The 13,800-nt window shown below is 40.5% G+C and overlaps 2 protein-coding genes across 5 annotated transcripts; one reads left to right on the top strand and one right to left on the bottom strand.

Annotated features, from left to right (window-relative positions):
- The first annotated feature begins 159 nt into the window (after positions 1-159).
- Positions 160-9,048, top strand: SSB (small RNA binding exonuclease protection factor La). 2 transcript variants are annotated; one of them, XM_036387262.1, is made up of 13 exons: positions 190-239; positions 982-1,041; positions 3,439-3,513; positions 5,012-5,115; positions 5,283-5,457; positions 5,580-5,687; positions 5,778-5,878; positions 6,073-6,144; positions 6,229-6,271; positions 6,879-7,019; positions 7,383-7,566; positions 7,740-7,871; positions 8,592-9,048. In XM_036387262.1, the coding sequence occupies exons 3-13, from the start codon at positions 3,448-3,450 to the stop codon at positions 8,687-8,689; spliced, it is 1,224 nt and encodes a 407-aa protein (XP_036243155.1). In that variant the 5' UTR covers positions 190-239; positions 982-1,041; positions 3,439-3,447; the 3' UTR covers positions 8,690-9,048. The 2 variants fall into 2 exon arrangements, with proteins under 2 accessions (XP_036243154.1, XP_036243155.1); XM_036387261.2 differs by lacking the exon at positions 982-1,041 and having other exon boundaries at positions 160-239.
- Positions 8,706-13,490, bottom strand: METTL5 (methyltransferase 5, N6-adenosine). 3 transcript variants are annotated; one of them, XR_008508487.1, is made up of 8 exons: positions 13,042-13,354; positions 12,568-12,689; positions 11,796-11,910; positions 11,189-11,370; positions 10,725-10,807; positions 9,848-10,451; positions 9,687-9,736; positions 8,706-8,814 (listed from the first exon to the last, which is right to left on the bottom strand). XR_008508487.1 is itself a non-coding variant. In XM_036387266.2 (8 exons), the coding sequence occupies exons 2-8, from the start codon at positions 12,674-12,676 to the stop codon at positions 8,761-8,763; spliced, it is 645 nt and encodes a 214-aa protein (XP_036243159.1). In that variant the 5' UTR covers positions 12,677-12,689; positions 13,388-13,490; the 3' UTR covers positions 8,706-8,760. The 3 variants fall into 3 exon arrangements, 2 of the variants coding, with proteins under 2 accessions (XP_036243159.1, XP_036243158.1); XM_036387266.2 differs by lacking the exon at positions 13,042-13,354 and adding an exon at positions 13,388-13,490 and having other exon boundaries at positions 10,400-10,451; XM_036387265.2 differs by having other exon boundaries at positions 10,400-10,451; positions 13,042-13,351.
- Between the last annotated feature and the right edge of the window lie 310 nt (positions 13,491-13,800).

Below are 13,800 nucleotides of genomic sequence, written 5' to 3'. Positions count from 1 at the left end.
TTGTTCCCAGCGCGCAGGAGCGGTGACATTAAGGCTGACCGGGCGAGCACAATCCCCGCGCGCCCGGCCCGCACGAACGCGCGCGCTCCCGGCGCGGGGCGGGGCCGCGCTGTGGCCCCTCCCCCTCCCCGCCCCGGAAGTGGCGCGCGCGTGAGGGGCGGGCGGGTCGCGAGGGCTGCTGGGCTGCGCGGCGCCGACTCGCGGTTTCTGGAGCGGCGGAGTGGGGCCCGAGCGCGCAGGTTCGTGTGGGGCCGCTCCCGGCGGCGCCGCTGCTCGGCCGTGCCCCGCCGGGCCCGGTGCTGCTGGTCCTGGTCCTGCCGAGGAGCGCCGGACAGCGCCGGGGCAGGGCTGGCGGCGGGGCGCGGCGGCCGGGCCGGGAGGGAGGGAGGGAGGGAGGCAAGGAGGGTTCCAGGAGCAGGGGAGCACGTGCCGTCTCGGCCCGGCCGTGCCGCCGCTGCCGCGGTCGCTTCCCGCCAGCAGCGCTTCCCGTGGCGCTCGGTGCGCGCTGCGGGGCCCGGGCTCTGCCGGGGAAGCGGAGCCGGGGGCAGCGTTCCCGCTGCGGGGAGCCGGGCCCGGCCTAAGGGCAGCGCTCCCGCTTCTGCCGGGCAGAAGTGTCCGCTGGGCGGGAGGCTGGGCCACGGCGCCCCAGGCTGTCCGGCTGTGTGTTGCCGCTGCAGGCATGTAAAAGTGTCGACAGCAAACTGATGCTCTCCTGGCACAGTTCAGGGGACGACATTTCAATTGCTTAAAGAATTCTAAGAATTTTTTTCTTACATTGCACTGATTCTACTAAAAAAAAAAATCTGTTAAAGTGACCATCTGTGAAAATGTGTGGCTGTAATTAATCCTTACCCTTAAATAAAAACCACGCTCGGACCTCTTATGCAGGGATTCCTGAAGGAGGCACAATATGACTACAGATCCATGTTATCTTAACGGGAAAGCTTTCTTTTTAAAACAAAGCCTTTCACTCTATTACAGTAACAGCAGAATAATCAGCCTGCAACTAAACTTTGTCTTGAGCTAGAAACTAAATGTCTGGTAAGAGGAAAATCTGCTTGGGAGTTCTTGTGGCATGATCTAGCTAATACAGTGTGGGATCTAATTCGGGGGTTTACTGTAATTGTTTATCATTTAAACCTAATGACTACTTGCTTTATTTTAACCTGGTTTTTTAATGCTTCATGTGGTACTGATACAGACTTTTGGCATATGGAAGGAACACGTCAGTATAGTTTATTAAGAAAGCCCTTAAAATGTTTTGTAGGATTTTGCATGCAGTTCAGACTGTGATTGCTGTTCATTGGAGCTTTTTATCAGTCATCACTGCTGCACAGCAACTGAAAACTATTGATCTGGAAGTTGTTCTTGTGCCAAATGACTGAGCTAGAGAGTCTGAAGTGAGCATGTGCATGTGCAAAGGCTAGAATTTCCCTTAAATTAGTAAGTCTGCTTCTGCTTTTGTTCTAAATAGGTTAGAGCTCAATCACTGAACTGAATTCCATGCATGGCAAGTTTGAGTCTTTCTTAGTCTTCCTTACTAACACTAAGTTTGTTACTTGCAGCTGAAAGGATGCTTTTTAAAAAAAACTTTTCCATGTGTAAGACTTATTCTAAAGGACTTGTCCTAAGTCCTGTGTTCGATCATGCTTTTTGGTATTATCCTTGAAAACACTCTAAGGAAGTAGACTTGGTTTCTTTCTCTTCTTGACAGTGAAGCTGAGCCTTATGTGGAAATTGAGTTTTTGGTTTTGAGTGTTTTGGTACCTGGGCTGAGGCAGACTGGGACAGCAGGCAGAGACTGCTCTGTAGGTTGCCATTAAATTAGATCAAATTTGGTGTAATGTAAAATAGAACACTGATTTCTCTCACAAGGAGGGTGCTAAGACAGTACCAGCACCTGAATGGTGGTGAAGCATTTGTCTCCTCTAGTCAGGGTGGCTCATGTGGGACATCTCTGAAATAACTGCAACGCTCAGCTTGGGTGCTCTGGCCTGGGTTTTGTAAGGTGCTTTTTTAATGGATCACACTCAGCATAGCTGGCAACTACCACTTGCTGAAATCATGCTTTAAAGAGTGTTACAGTGTTAGGTACAGGTGAAAGCACAGCACCTTTCAAGGCTGTAAGTGCTGAAGAATTACAATTAAGTTCCAAGGCTTGAATGTGGCTTTGAGATCAGGAAGAGGAGGTAATGGCAATACTGCAGACTGCAGTAAGCTGAACAGTTACTGGGGAATTAAACTACTAAAATAAGAAGATGAGGCTGCTAACGGGGCATTCTGCTAAAGAACATAATTTCCTGTAACAAGGGCACCTCAGGGGAGTTTTCCCTGCTTCTGTGTTGCCAGTCATTTAGATGCTCTGAAAGATGTTACTGCCCTGCAAGTAGCAGAAGGTGTATGGTCAAATCTCCCCATAAACCGTGCAAGACATGAGTGCAAAACCATCTTTGCCAGCAGCCTTTGTGATCACAGATCTATGAACTGGGGTAATACGACCAGGAAACCTCTTTAACTTCTGCAGCTGGATTTAAAAAGTGTGGTAGTGCTCAAAGGGAGAAAGAAGAAATCTCTGCTTCATAGTTCAAAACTGAATTCAATCTAATTTCTGACAGCTTCATAAAGCTACATTTTTTCTCAAGATTAATCTTCACACTCTATCCTTATCTTAAAAGCAACTGGATAGAAAATGTTTGATCCCAGTTAATTTTCTGGCCAGTAGCTGCTTTTGTAGTGACTGCATCTGATGTACTGGGATTATACACTTGCTGCCAGTTCAATAAAGTTACTTCCAAGTTAAAATGTCTTATGTTACAAAGATACTTGATTCACTATTGAAGCAGAACTGCAGTGAAGACACATTTGTAAGGGAGAGAAGGAGACATCTTTAGGAAGTGTCAGTAAATGCAGATATTTTCATTCCATCCTCCAGTAAGTTCTGTGTACTTTCCAAAGATTAATCACGAGGCAGAAACTTCAGAAACACTTTCTCATTATACATGTGTAGGAATTGAACATTTTTGTTATTGATTGTTTTGCCTAGTGATGAGAGGTTGGATTTGACTTAAAAAACAAATGTTGTTGGCTCTCAGTTTTGTTGTTGTTCTAAACTGAGGATCTGTGCCTAGAAAAAGGTATATAACAAATAAGGCTGAGAAGTGCCAGCATTTCCTAAATTTTATCTTGACTGCTGAATGCCAAATGCTGCCCTAACAACCAAAGTGAGGGGATTTTTTTTCCCCAGTTGTTTCATAGTTTCCTCTTGGAGTTCTGCAGTCATGTTAGTAATTGCTTCACAGACATAAATGTATGGCTAATGAACTTGGCTGTTACCTTATTTAGATGAGGCTGCAGTGAAATGCAATGCTACATGAATGTAAGTCTGTAGAAAATATTATTCAAAACTTAGTGCTTTGCTCTTTATTCTCTTCAAAACAGCTGGTGAAAATGGCTGAAAATGGAAATGGTGAAAACATGTCTATCTTGGAAAGCAAAATCTGTCAGCAAATTGAGGTGAGTTCAGTTTATAGTTTGGGATCTGGACTGAGGTGTTTTGGGGGCGTTCATTGGCAGGGACTTGGCTAACTGGAAGCTAACTTATTGAAGACTCAAGTCTTCAGCTCTTTAAAAATGTCAGAAGTCTGTAACAGGTATTTAATACTTTAGGATAGTCATAATTGTAATTTAAGTTGGAAGCTATACTTCTCTAGAGTTGCTTGTAAGAACACTATTTCAAAACAGAAAAGGTTTAATTTGCTAGCACTTTAGGTGCTATAGCAAGTGAATCATTGAACAATTTACTACCATGTTTCTGGGGTTATTCTACATGTGCAAATAGGAGAAGAGTGCATTTTAATTCTATGTGCTTCAATTTTTGTGGGAAAAAAATCCTCCTCCTTGGGAATCTCTGCTGGTCAAAATAGTAGCACATTGCATAACTTGCTATTATGATTTACTTCTTTGTAATTTATTGCTACAAATTACAACTAAACTTATATGCCTACTTTGGATTAACTCTTTTTTTCTTTAGAGGCTTGCAGGGTTACCCTACAACAAAAAACCTGAGCCCATTGCTTTAAATGGCATGTAGAACAAAACCACTTTCCTGAAGGACCAAAATGTAGCTGCATGCCCATTACCATATGGAGCCATTATTCATATATAACAAACAAACAAAATGTGGAGATTCCTCAACCTCTACATTTTGTTGGTTTGTTATATATAAATAGTTGACAAAACTAGACTTTTGGTAATGTGAGTTTGAGATGTACTAGAGGAAGAGGTAGTGTTGTAAAACTTGCACTGACTTTTCAAAGCACTACGATATTGGTGAAAATATTCCAGCTTACCTTATGGTTTCAAGTATTTGACCTTTGCTAGATGACTGCAGGGAAAGAATCTGATTAACTTGTCTGTCTTGAAGTGAATTGTCTTCCCATGCCGGACAAGATCGAAATAAGAACATAATAACTAAAATTAAAAATTAAATAATGATTTCTTTATCTTAGAGTGTTTTCTCAAATGAGACCTAGAAATTCCAGTCTGTGTGTATGATTTTTCAGTGTGCATATACCATATTCTTGCATACATACTCCTTAAATAAGGAGTACAACCTGGATCTGCTGATGACACATTTGACTTTTGACTCTGCTAAGCTTGATCAGGGTGATAAATGCTTATCATGTTAACAGAAAAAGCTTTGCTCCTTTCCTAAACAAAACTGCAATCTATTTTTGCCTCATTAATGCCATTGGATGAAGAACTGTTTTGGTGTGGGGTTGGTTTCTGGTGATTTTGTTTTAACAGCTTACACATTGCAGCTAACTTTTTATAAAGTATCACATTAGAGCAGGAAGTAATAATTTCAGAATTCCCAATTGTTCAGATTAATTAATTAGTTTTCGTATGTCTCAATCTACTGCAATAAGCTGTTTAGATGAAGATGAGATTTTAAGACTGAAAATTTAAAGACACATCTCTCTTTCCTCCCCTTCCCCCTTCCTTTTTGCAGTACTATTTTGGCAATCACAATCTACCAAGAGACAAGTTTCTAAAGGAACAGATCAAACTAGATGATGGCTGGGTACCTTTAGAAGTAATGATCAAATTCAACAGGTAAAGCAAAGTACAACTAATGTGGATAAAAGATTAACTTTCAGCTACCTGTCTCTATTGGGGGCCAAGTGTTCCTGATGTGCATTTACTTTTCCCATCTCTTTTTTAACATCTGGCTTCAGTTTTGCCTGTGTATTTGTAATAACCTCTGTCTGCTTACTCAATAGGTTAAGTCGCCTTTCAAAAGATTTTGGTGTTATTGTAGAAGCACTTAGAAAATCCAAAACTGGTTTAATGGAAATAAATGAAGACAAAACTAAAATCAGAAGATCTCCAAATAAACCCCTTCCTGAATTAAATGACCAGTATAAGGCTGCAATTAAAAACAGATCTGTATACGTTGTAAGTAAATTTTTCTCTACTTTGTGCTGTCCTGCATGACTTTAATTAACACGTACTATAGAAGTTATAATTTTTAAGAGTCACTTTGTGGCATATAATTGAAGCTCATTGCTATCTTGCAGAAAGGCTTTCCACTAGATGCTACTCTTGATGATATCAAAGAATGGCTTGAGGATAAAGGTCCAGTTGAAAATATTCAAATGAGGAGAACATTGCAGAGAACGTTTAAGGTAATGATGAACATTTAGCCCAGGGGCAGGGATCCCTCCTGGACAGCATTCTGTTCAGTTACTCTAACAATATCTCTTATCACTTAACAGGGCTCAATATTTGCAGTTTTTGATAGTGTTGAATCTGCTAAGAAGTTCACAGAGATACCAAATCAAAAGTACAAAGACACAGAGCTGATAGTACTTTTCAAGTAAGTCCACTTAACTGGTACATGAACTAACAGTGGTCAGGGGTGGATTTAACAAGAACCAGGCTTGGCCTGAGAAGTGAGTTTTTCATGGCTTTTGGAGACTGAGACTTAGCATCTCAGCTTGGAAAAATAATTTCATCTGTTTCACATCTATTATAACAGAGTATTTTAAATTAACCTATATTCTGTTGAAGGGAGGAGTACTGTACAAAGAAGAATGAAGAAAGGAAACAAAACAAAGTAGAAGCAAAAGCAAGAGCTAAACAGTGAGTCACTGCCAATCAAAGTGTGTGTCTTGCTTGCCTGACCATGCTTGAACTGACTCATAACTAATTTAACTTTTTTTGCAGGGAAAAAGAAGAAAAGCAGAAACAAGCAGCAGATGCTGAAATGGTATGGGTTTCTTAAATCACCTACATTTTATAAAGCTAACATGGAATATTCTGTTTGAAATGTTGTAATACAGAACACTTTCTAGAAAGTCACTTCAGCTTTTCCAACTAACTTACAGTAAGAGTGTTTTGTCATGGTGTTTTAATATTATTTTCAATAGGCTAATTTTGTTTAAAGGCTCATGTTCTGAATTTACATTATTAGACATGTTTGTCTGTTCAGAGTGTTCCTGAATGCACTACTGTGAGATGATGGTTGTTCTATGGTATTTAAAGGATCCATTAAGGATTTCATCAGTATTATATAAATTTTTAACCTATCAGACTTCAGAAAGCTGTTTTGTAGAATTGAAAGAGTGTAATTAATATGGGAAAAGAGTCATAAGTTCCATATAAGTGCATCACAGTAAGCAAAGAAAAAGGAGGGGACACACACTGTACAAGACTTGGACATCAGCAGGACTAGGTTATGTAGGAAAAATGCTTGAATTACTGTAACTTCAACTGCTTGTTTATCACTAGTATGTTTAACAGGGTTGAGTTATGAATATATGAATATTCAAATTTGACTCTTCAATGATAATGTGGGGATTTTTAATTGAATTTAGAAGTCTCTGGAAGAAAAGACAGGATGTCTTTTGAAGTTTTCTGGTGATCTTGATGACCAAACGTGCAGAGAAGACCTCCATGAAGTATTTTCTGGTCACGGAGAAATCAAGTGGATACACTTTGTCAGAGGTGCAAAGGAGGTCAGTAATCTTAGACAAGGACTTAAGATTTCAGTATTGAAGTTTGAAAATGGATGATTAAATGTTTGTTCTTTTATGTTATCGAGTAAGTTATTGTCTTGTGAAATTGCAGAATATTTAGAGAATTAAATTTTTCCCTTCTTTCAGAAGAACAGATAAAGGTTCCAGCCTTGTTAGTTGAGAAGGTCAAAACTAAGAATGTTCATTAGCACAGTCTGAGGGCTTTGCTTCAGTCTAGTCATGTTATACAATCATACAAAAGTAATGAATTTGCTGAGGCACTCTACAGGATATGTTGTTCATCATTCTAGCTGAATGTTTTTGCAGTAAGATTAAAATGAAAATACCACTCTTCTTTTAAAGGGAATTATCCTATTTAAGGATATTGCCAAAGAAGCTCTGGAAAAAGCCAAAGCAGCACATAATGGAAACTTGCAGCTCCGGAACAAGGATGTTTCATGGGAAATACTAGAAGGAGATGCAGAGAAAGAGGCTCTGAAAAAAATCCTGGAAGATCAGCAGGAATTGCTGAAACAGAAAACAAAAGGTTCTCCCTCCTCTTATTAATTTAGGCCTTTATAATGTCCTAGAATTGGTGGATGAAATTCACTATTAAGTAGTCGATATATACTACAGACTGACCTTAACTGTAAAGCAGCCTCTGCAGTTGGCCAGTTAAGAGACAAATGATACAAAGTTCCCGATCTTATGTCTCCACAGGGCGCAAAATTAAAGGAAAAGGAAGAGGAGGAAAGATACCTCAGGGTGCACAAAAAGGAAAAATACAGTTTCAGGGCAAGAAAATAAAGTTTGAGAATGATGAAGAAGATGGTGAAAATGATACTAAAACAGGTATGTCATTCTGTGCACTTGATGCAGCTTATTCAATACTTTTACAGAAAGTAGCTCCATGTACTTGTGTTTCACATTTGGTTCTGCTTTGTGTCATTTCTGCTCTCCTTACAGTATCTGCCTTAAGAGTCTTGTGCTTGATTCCTTCCACAACTGTCCAAAAAGCACATTAAGATAATTACGATATAGATATTAATTATCTATATAGTAGTATTATATTGCATGGTTGTGTAAAACAACCATGCATTGAAACATGGTGATTGTCAGCAGCATTACACAACTGGACAGACTCAGTCTCTTGAGTGGTGCTTTTTTTTTTTCCCTTTAAGGATATGAGAAGATTTAATAGCTCAGCCTGTCAGTATTTAGCTGGAAGTAGAGGAAGAGCTGGGTTTTAGTTAAGCAGGTGCTATATGCTCCTATTTATTCCATATAGCACCTGCTTAACTAAAACCTAGTGACCCCTACTCCTGGTAGATTCTATTCCTTCATTTTCTTACCTGCCCTCCTGCTGTGGAGTTAAGACAGGGGTGGAGCTCTTCAAATGGGGCATTCTAGAACATCTGAAAGCTTTAGTGACAGTAATAAGCAAACCCTCTAGTGTAGCTGTGGCTGTAGATAACTGGGACTCAAACTTACGTGGTGGGAAGAGTTTGGGTTTTTTCAGATTTCAGGCAAAGCTTTCCTTTACTCTAAATGACTACAAATTCAATCTTGCAGAACCAGCAAGTCCCAAGAAGAGACCACTAGAGGAAACAGAAAAGGAAGAACCTGCACCAAAACAACTGAAAACAGAAAATGGAGATGGCAATCAGTAATAGTCAAATAAAAGAATTTAAAAAATTAGTGGTTTTATTGTTCCATTTTCAATAGATTTTAAATACATGCCTCAGTTCAGGACTTTTTTGGCAGAAAATCTAATGAAATCCACTTCAATGTCAACCTACAATTAGAGAAAAGTTTCATATTATTGGGTTACGGCTTTTTTGTTTTGTTTAAGAAGCATGCTTACTGCTGACATAAAACCCTGGACAACTTTTCTATTTATAGTTTTGTTTATACTGTCACATCTTCTCATTTTTTCTGGCATCTTATTCAAATGTAAAAGGTTTTGGACTTTGTAATCTTGTGGTTATGTTTAATAGCAGCTGGCAATAAATTCAGAACTTAAAACTGCTTTCTACTGAAGCCTGGTTAATATAATGTTTCAACTGTGAAGTAGCAAAGATAAGAGAGCGTAGTCAGCAGCTGATTAAAGCTTCTGTTTGCCGCTCAACTTACTAAACAGTGTTCCAACTATTGCTTACTCTCCTCTCTACTTTCCTCATGCTAAGGGATGGGGATACATGGCTTCCAGGCCAGTATTCAGTAGCAAGGAATTTGCTGTGGGCTTTAGGCTGCCATACTGTGGGCCTGGACTGTATCTTTTACCAGTGAGCACCAGTTCCTCCTGCTGCCCCCAGGCTGGCTCTGAGATAATGCTACTGCTATAACATCCTTGTTACTGTGGCCTTCAACACTGCATCCACTCTGGTCTGAGCTGCAGAGAGGACTGAGCTAAGAGTTACTAGGAGTCAAGGAGGCTGCCCTTAGCTTTATCACATCTAACTGCAGTGCTGCTTTAATCTTTGTGTAGAGCTTTGGCATTATCATGATGCTTTTCCCTGTTCAGCTACAAAACAGAGTAACAGCAAGGATGTCACTGAATGCTGTGACCATTCTTCATCCAGTACATATGGCCCTAAAACTTAAATTTCATTAAGGAGAATTTATTTACCTCAGCATTTTCTCAGTTAGGCTAGGTTTTATACTTACTGATTTCTTCTTATGGAACTTGTATGATGCTGGTAAGTCAAACCTAAGTTCTGTGAACAGTATAAAGAATACATGTTAGACCAGGATGATAATCAGTCACTTAAGCACTACAGCCATGTGCTTCTGTTTCTAATGTCTGCATCTGTTGTGGCCTATCATACCTGTTTTATGTCTGCACTACATCATGACTAAACATTGAAGCAGTCCATATCAGACAGTTAAGTGGATGGATGTTGTGTTTCAAGCACTTGTGCAACTTCACATCTCAAGTTCTATGACTGTAAAAAGCATCTGGTTAGCAGAAGAACTGGGAAGATACTTGACTGGCAAAAATATTTAGGTGGCTAAGGACAGGATGCTTTTTCTGTGTGTGAGAACTGACCTGTGTTTCACTTGTCTTTTTCAGCAACATGCACTTTGAAGCAGGAGGAGGTAATTTCTGTTTGAAAACAAAGTCTAGTCCAGGAACAAACCTAATTCTGCACAGAATAAGTATTTCTCAGAGCTTTATTAAGTGCCTGCTTGTATTCTTGCCAGGAAGCAAAAACTTTAAAAAAACATTTTAAAAGTCTGCTAAAAAGAGAAAGACCCGTGTCATTTCTGTGTTAAATCACACCTAAATTTATCTTGGGCTGTTATGACTGGCTGATAGTGTTAGAGATAATGTACAAAACCAAAAGATATTGGGCTTTTTCCTGTTAAATAAATATTACCTGCTAAGACTTCCATCTTCACTTCCCATTCTGCTGCTTTCTTTTGAATGTGCTACAAGTAAAAATGAGCTTTTAAAATTATCTGTTTTATAAGCATCTACACCTCTGTACTTAATAAGTCTCCTGTGCTTTTGATTTTCAAGCCAAAGCATTGGATCACATAATTACCTTGATGTATGTGAGATTGCAGTTATTTGATGTAATTAGTATTTATCCCAAACATACCCCACAAAGCAGTTGACAAATCAGTGAAGCTATAGACATCTATATAGCCAAATATTTTGTTGTCTGGTTAGTTCCTGCCCTACTAAAATGAAGAACTTACCTGTCGTGTTGAAGTTTTGTGAAGGGAATATACAGCTGTTTTTGCCATTTGTAGAGCAGTTTTCAGAAAAATCATATCAATTCCTAAAACAATAATGAAATTATTAGAATTGTTAAATGGAAGTGCAAAGATCTGCTTAATTTTTTATGGAATAATAGCTACTTGAGAAACAGCACTGAATACATTAAGGTACAGAAAGTATTTCTAAAACATACTCAATTGCTTTTAATAAAATAAAGATGATAGGGATAGGAAATATCTAGTATTGTTTATTTCAAACCCCAGTGACTTTTAGTTACAATGCTGAAGTTGCTAATCTTAGGAAGCTGATTCCAGATAAACAAAACATTAAGAAATTAGAATATAAGCAATATAAACTAATAAACAAGGGAGTTGTTTCATTGAAAGCATTTCTCTTGCTGTTCATTTGTGATAATTTCTAACTGAGCTTCACAATTACCAACCTTTGTTATGCTTGGTACCAAATGGAGGGTTCATAATAACTGTGTCAAAAGTATCTGACATGCTGTCAGATAAAGAACAGATGTCACACTGAACCATGTTGACATTCGTGAGCTCAAAGTCTTCAATATTGCTATTAAATATTTCCAGTGCATCTGCATCTATGTCAAGGCCCACACAGAATCTATTAAGAGAAGTGGCACATATTAGTCTACAAACTAAAATGGTGTTTAAATTCTACAGTAAGGGATCTGTGTACACAACTTGTTTTATCTAGGAAATGTAACGAGCATACATAATACATTCAGTGCTGATAAAAATGCAGTACTTCTCTTGCCCCTTCTCAGGTATAAATCTAAATTTTGTTAAGGGAGTTTAATGTGTTCATTTAATGCTTCTGGGGAGAGCAAATGATTTCCAAATTAATGACAGCTGTCCATCACTTTCACAGTATGAATGGCTATTGATAGTCAAAACTTGGTAAATACTAGCCTGACTACGCACTATATTATAAACCTGAAATGTTTTAGTTCAGCAGTGCTATGTTTTAATCTTACTTTCTACTTTTCTATGCCAGAAAGAATATAACCAGAAATATTAAATACTTACCCTGCTCCTAACATTGCACTTCCAATGCTGAGCATGCCACAACCACATCCTAAATCTGCAATTGTTTTGTTTTCAATATCATCAAAAGTATTGTGAATTGTATAAAGCATACATGCTGGGGAAAAGAAAACCCAAACAAAACAGGTCAAGGATACCAAATATGTATGTGATTAATCAAGAAAAGCTGTTTCTGCCTTCAGAAACTCTTAATTTTGCATTAGAAAACCCCTTTAGTTAAACTGATGTTCTCACTGCCTGTAATTCTCTTTTTCATTTATATGTGAAGAGTCAAAAACATTTTGACAAGTCACAAACTGTGGATTTTTGGTGGAGAGATAGAGCTCTGAGTATTGCTTGTAGAAAAAGTATGCCTCTAAACTTTTTTTCGGGAAAAACAGTAGGAGGATATAAAATATGGAAAAGAGCATAATTAAGGGTATAGATGAGCATCTGTATACATACTTTTACTGGTTTTGTGGGTCATGACATAGCTCCATTTCAGCTTCTACAGTTACAGATTAAGATTGCCTCTATCACAACATTCCCTATTAGATTAATTAATTTGATTTTTGGATTGGACATTGTCTTAGGTTGCATTTTTCAAACGAAGACACACATTACCAGAGTACTATACTATACACATTCCTGCTGGATATACTTTCTTAACTACTTTCAGTGTAAAACCTTCAGACAATGCAGTAGAAAAAACTTTTTGAATTAAAAGTGTTGATGAAATAGTAAAAGAGAAAACAGTGGTGTGGGTCACCTCTACCTGCAATATGAGGTCTTGTTGGATACTGTTCAAGGAGTAGTTTTGGATTTTCAAAAGTATCAACTTGTTGAAGACAGCTTTCCAGTTCTTTAAGCTTTAATTTCTTCATGTTTATGGTTTTACTAAAGAAAATAATGTGTAATCAGTTACAACAATATAAATAAACCACGTATGATCTTAAATTATTTCATACTTAAAATCCCCTGGTACTCTTCAGCATCTCCTGGGTTTTTCCATCTCCTGCCGTTTCCCGGGACGCAGCTGGTGGCGCACCGATGATGGGGAATACCCGGGCGGCGGCAGCCCCGCTCCTCACCGGCTCCCGGAGTTCAGGCACCGGGCTCCGCTTCTACAGCCCGGGCCCGCCCGCCGCCCAGCCCTAAGCGGGGCAGGAGCTGAGCCCCAGCGACCGCCACCATCTGCACCGTCCGCTCGCCCCCAGCGCCGTCCCCGCTCGGTACCGCGCCCGCTCACCGCAGCTCGGCCGGGCCGCTCCGGGCGCCACCGCGCACTTCCGACTTCCGGCGCGCCGCCCCGCCCCTTCCCGGGCTGACGGGCACCTGCGGGAATGAAACGCCAGGGAGCTTCCCGTGTGGCGTTAACAAGTGCGAGCTTTGGTCTCGTTTATTATAAACACGAGACATTTTATTGCAGCCTTACGTGTCACCGCTGAGCGGTGCCTGTGAAAGCGCCAGGGACACACCTGGCAGAGCGGGCTTTCTCGGTGGTCCCGCTCCTGAGTGCCCTTAGGGATAGAACAAGGAACTGGAATTTTGCCGGCGCGCTGGGAAAAGCGGTCGTGGAGAGGAGTAACATTCACCTGGAACCGCAGCGCGACACAAGCCGCCAGCAGACCGGCAGCCGTAGGAAACGCAGGCAAAGCCAGAAGTGAGGCAGCTACCTTGAGGCCCGTAGCTGTCGGGTAGAAGGTTACTCTCATTTAGGAATAGATTTTTTCGTATAAGGCTTTCCATTGCACAGTTGAAAATCTATTTATCAAAGTTTAAAGCCGCCGATCGGTGTGCGAAACACGATAACTCGCATCCACATGGGTTCTCTCCTGGTCGCAGGGCGCAGGCAGCCGCACGCTGGTACCTCGGGGCGCGGCTCTGCGGCCACCCTGGGGTGCGGTGCTGCCGCCGGAGCCCGGCGCTGCTCTGCTCCCACAGCGGGGCCCCTTGATGCAGCGAGCGTAGAACCGCCGGCCCGAAGCCTCAGAGGTGCCTCCCACAT

The sequence above is a fragment of the Molothrus ater genome, chromosome 7 (assembly GCF_012460135.2).
Source record: "Molothrus ater isolate BHLD 08-10-18 breed brown headed cowbird chromosome 7, BPBGC_Mater_1.1, whole genome shotgun sequence".
Lineage (NCBI taxonomy): Eukaryota > Metazoa > Chordata > Aves > Passeriformes > Icteridae > Molothrus > Molothrus ater.
This window is presented reverse-complemented; position numbering and strand designations above follow the sequence as displayed.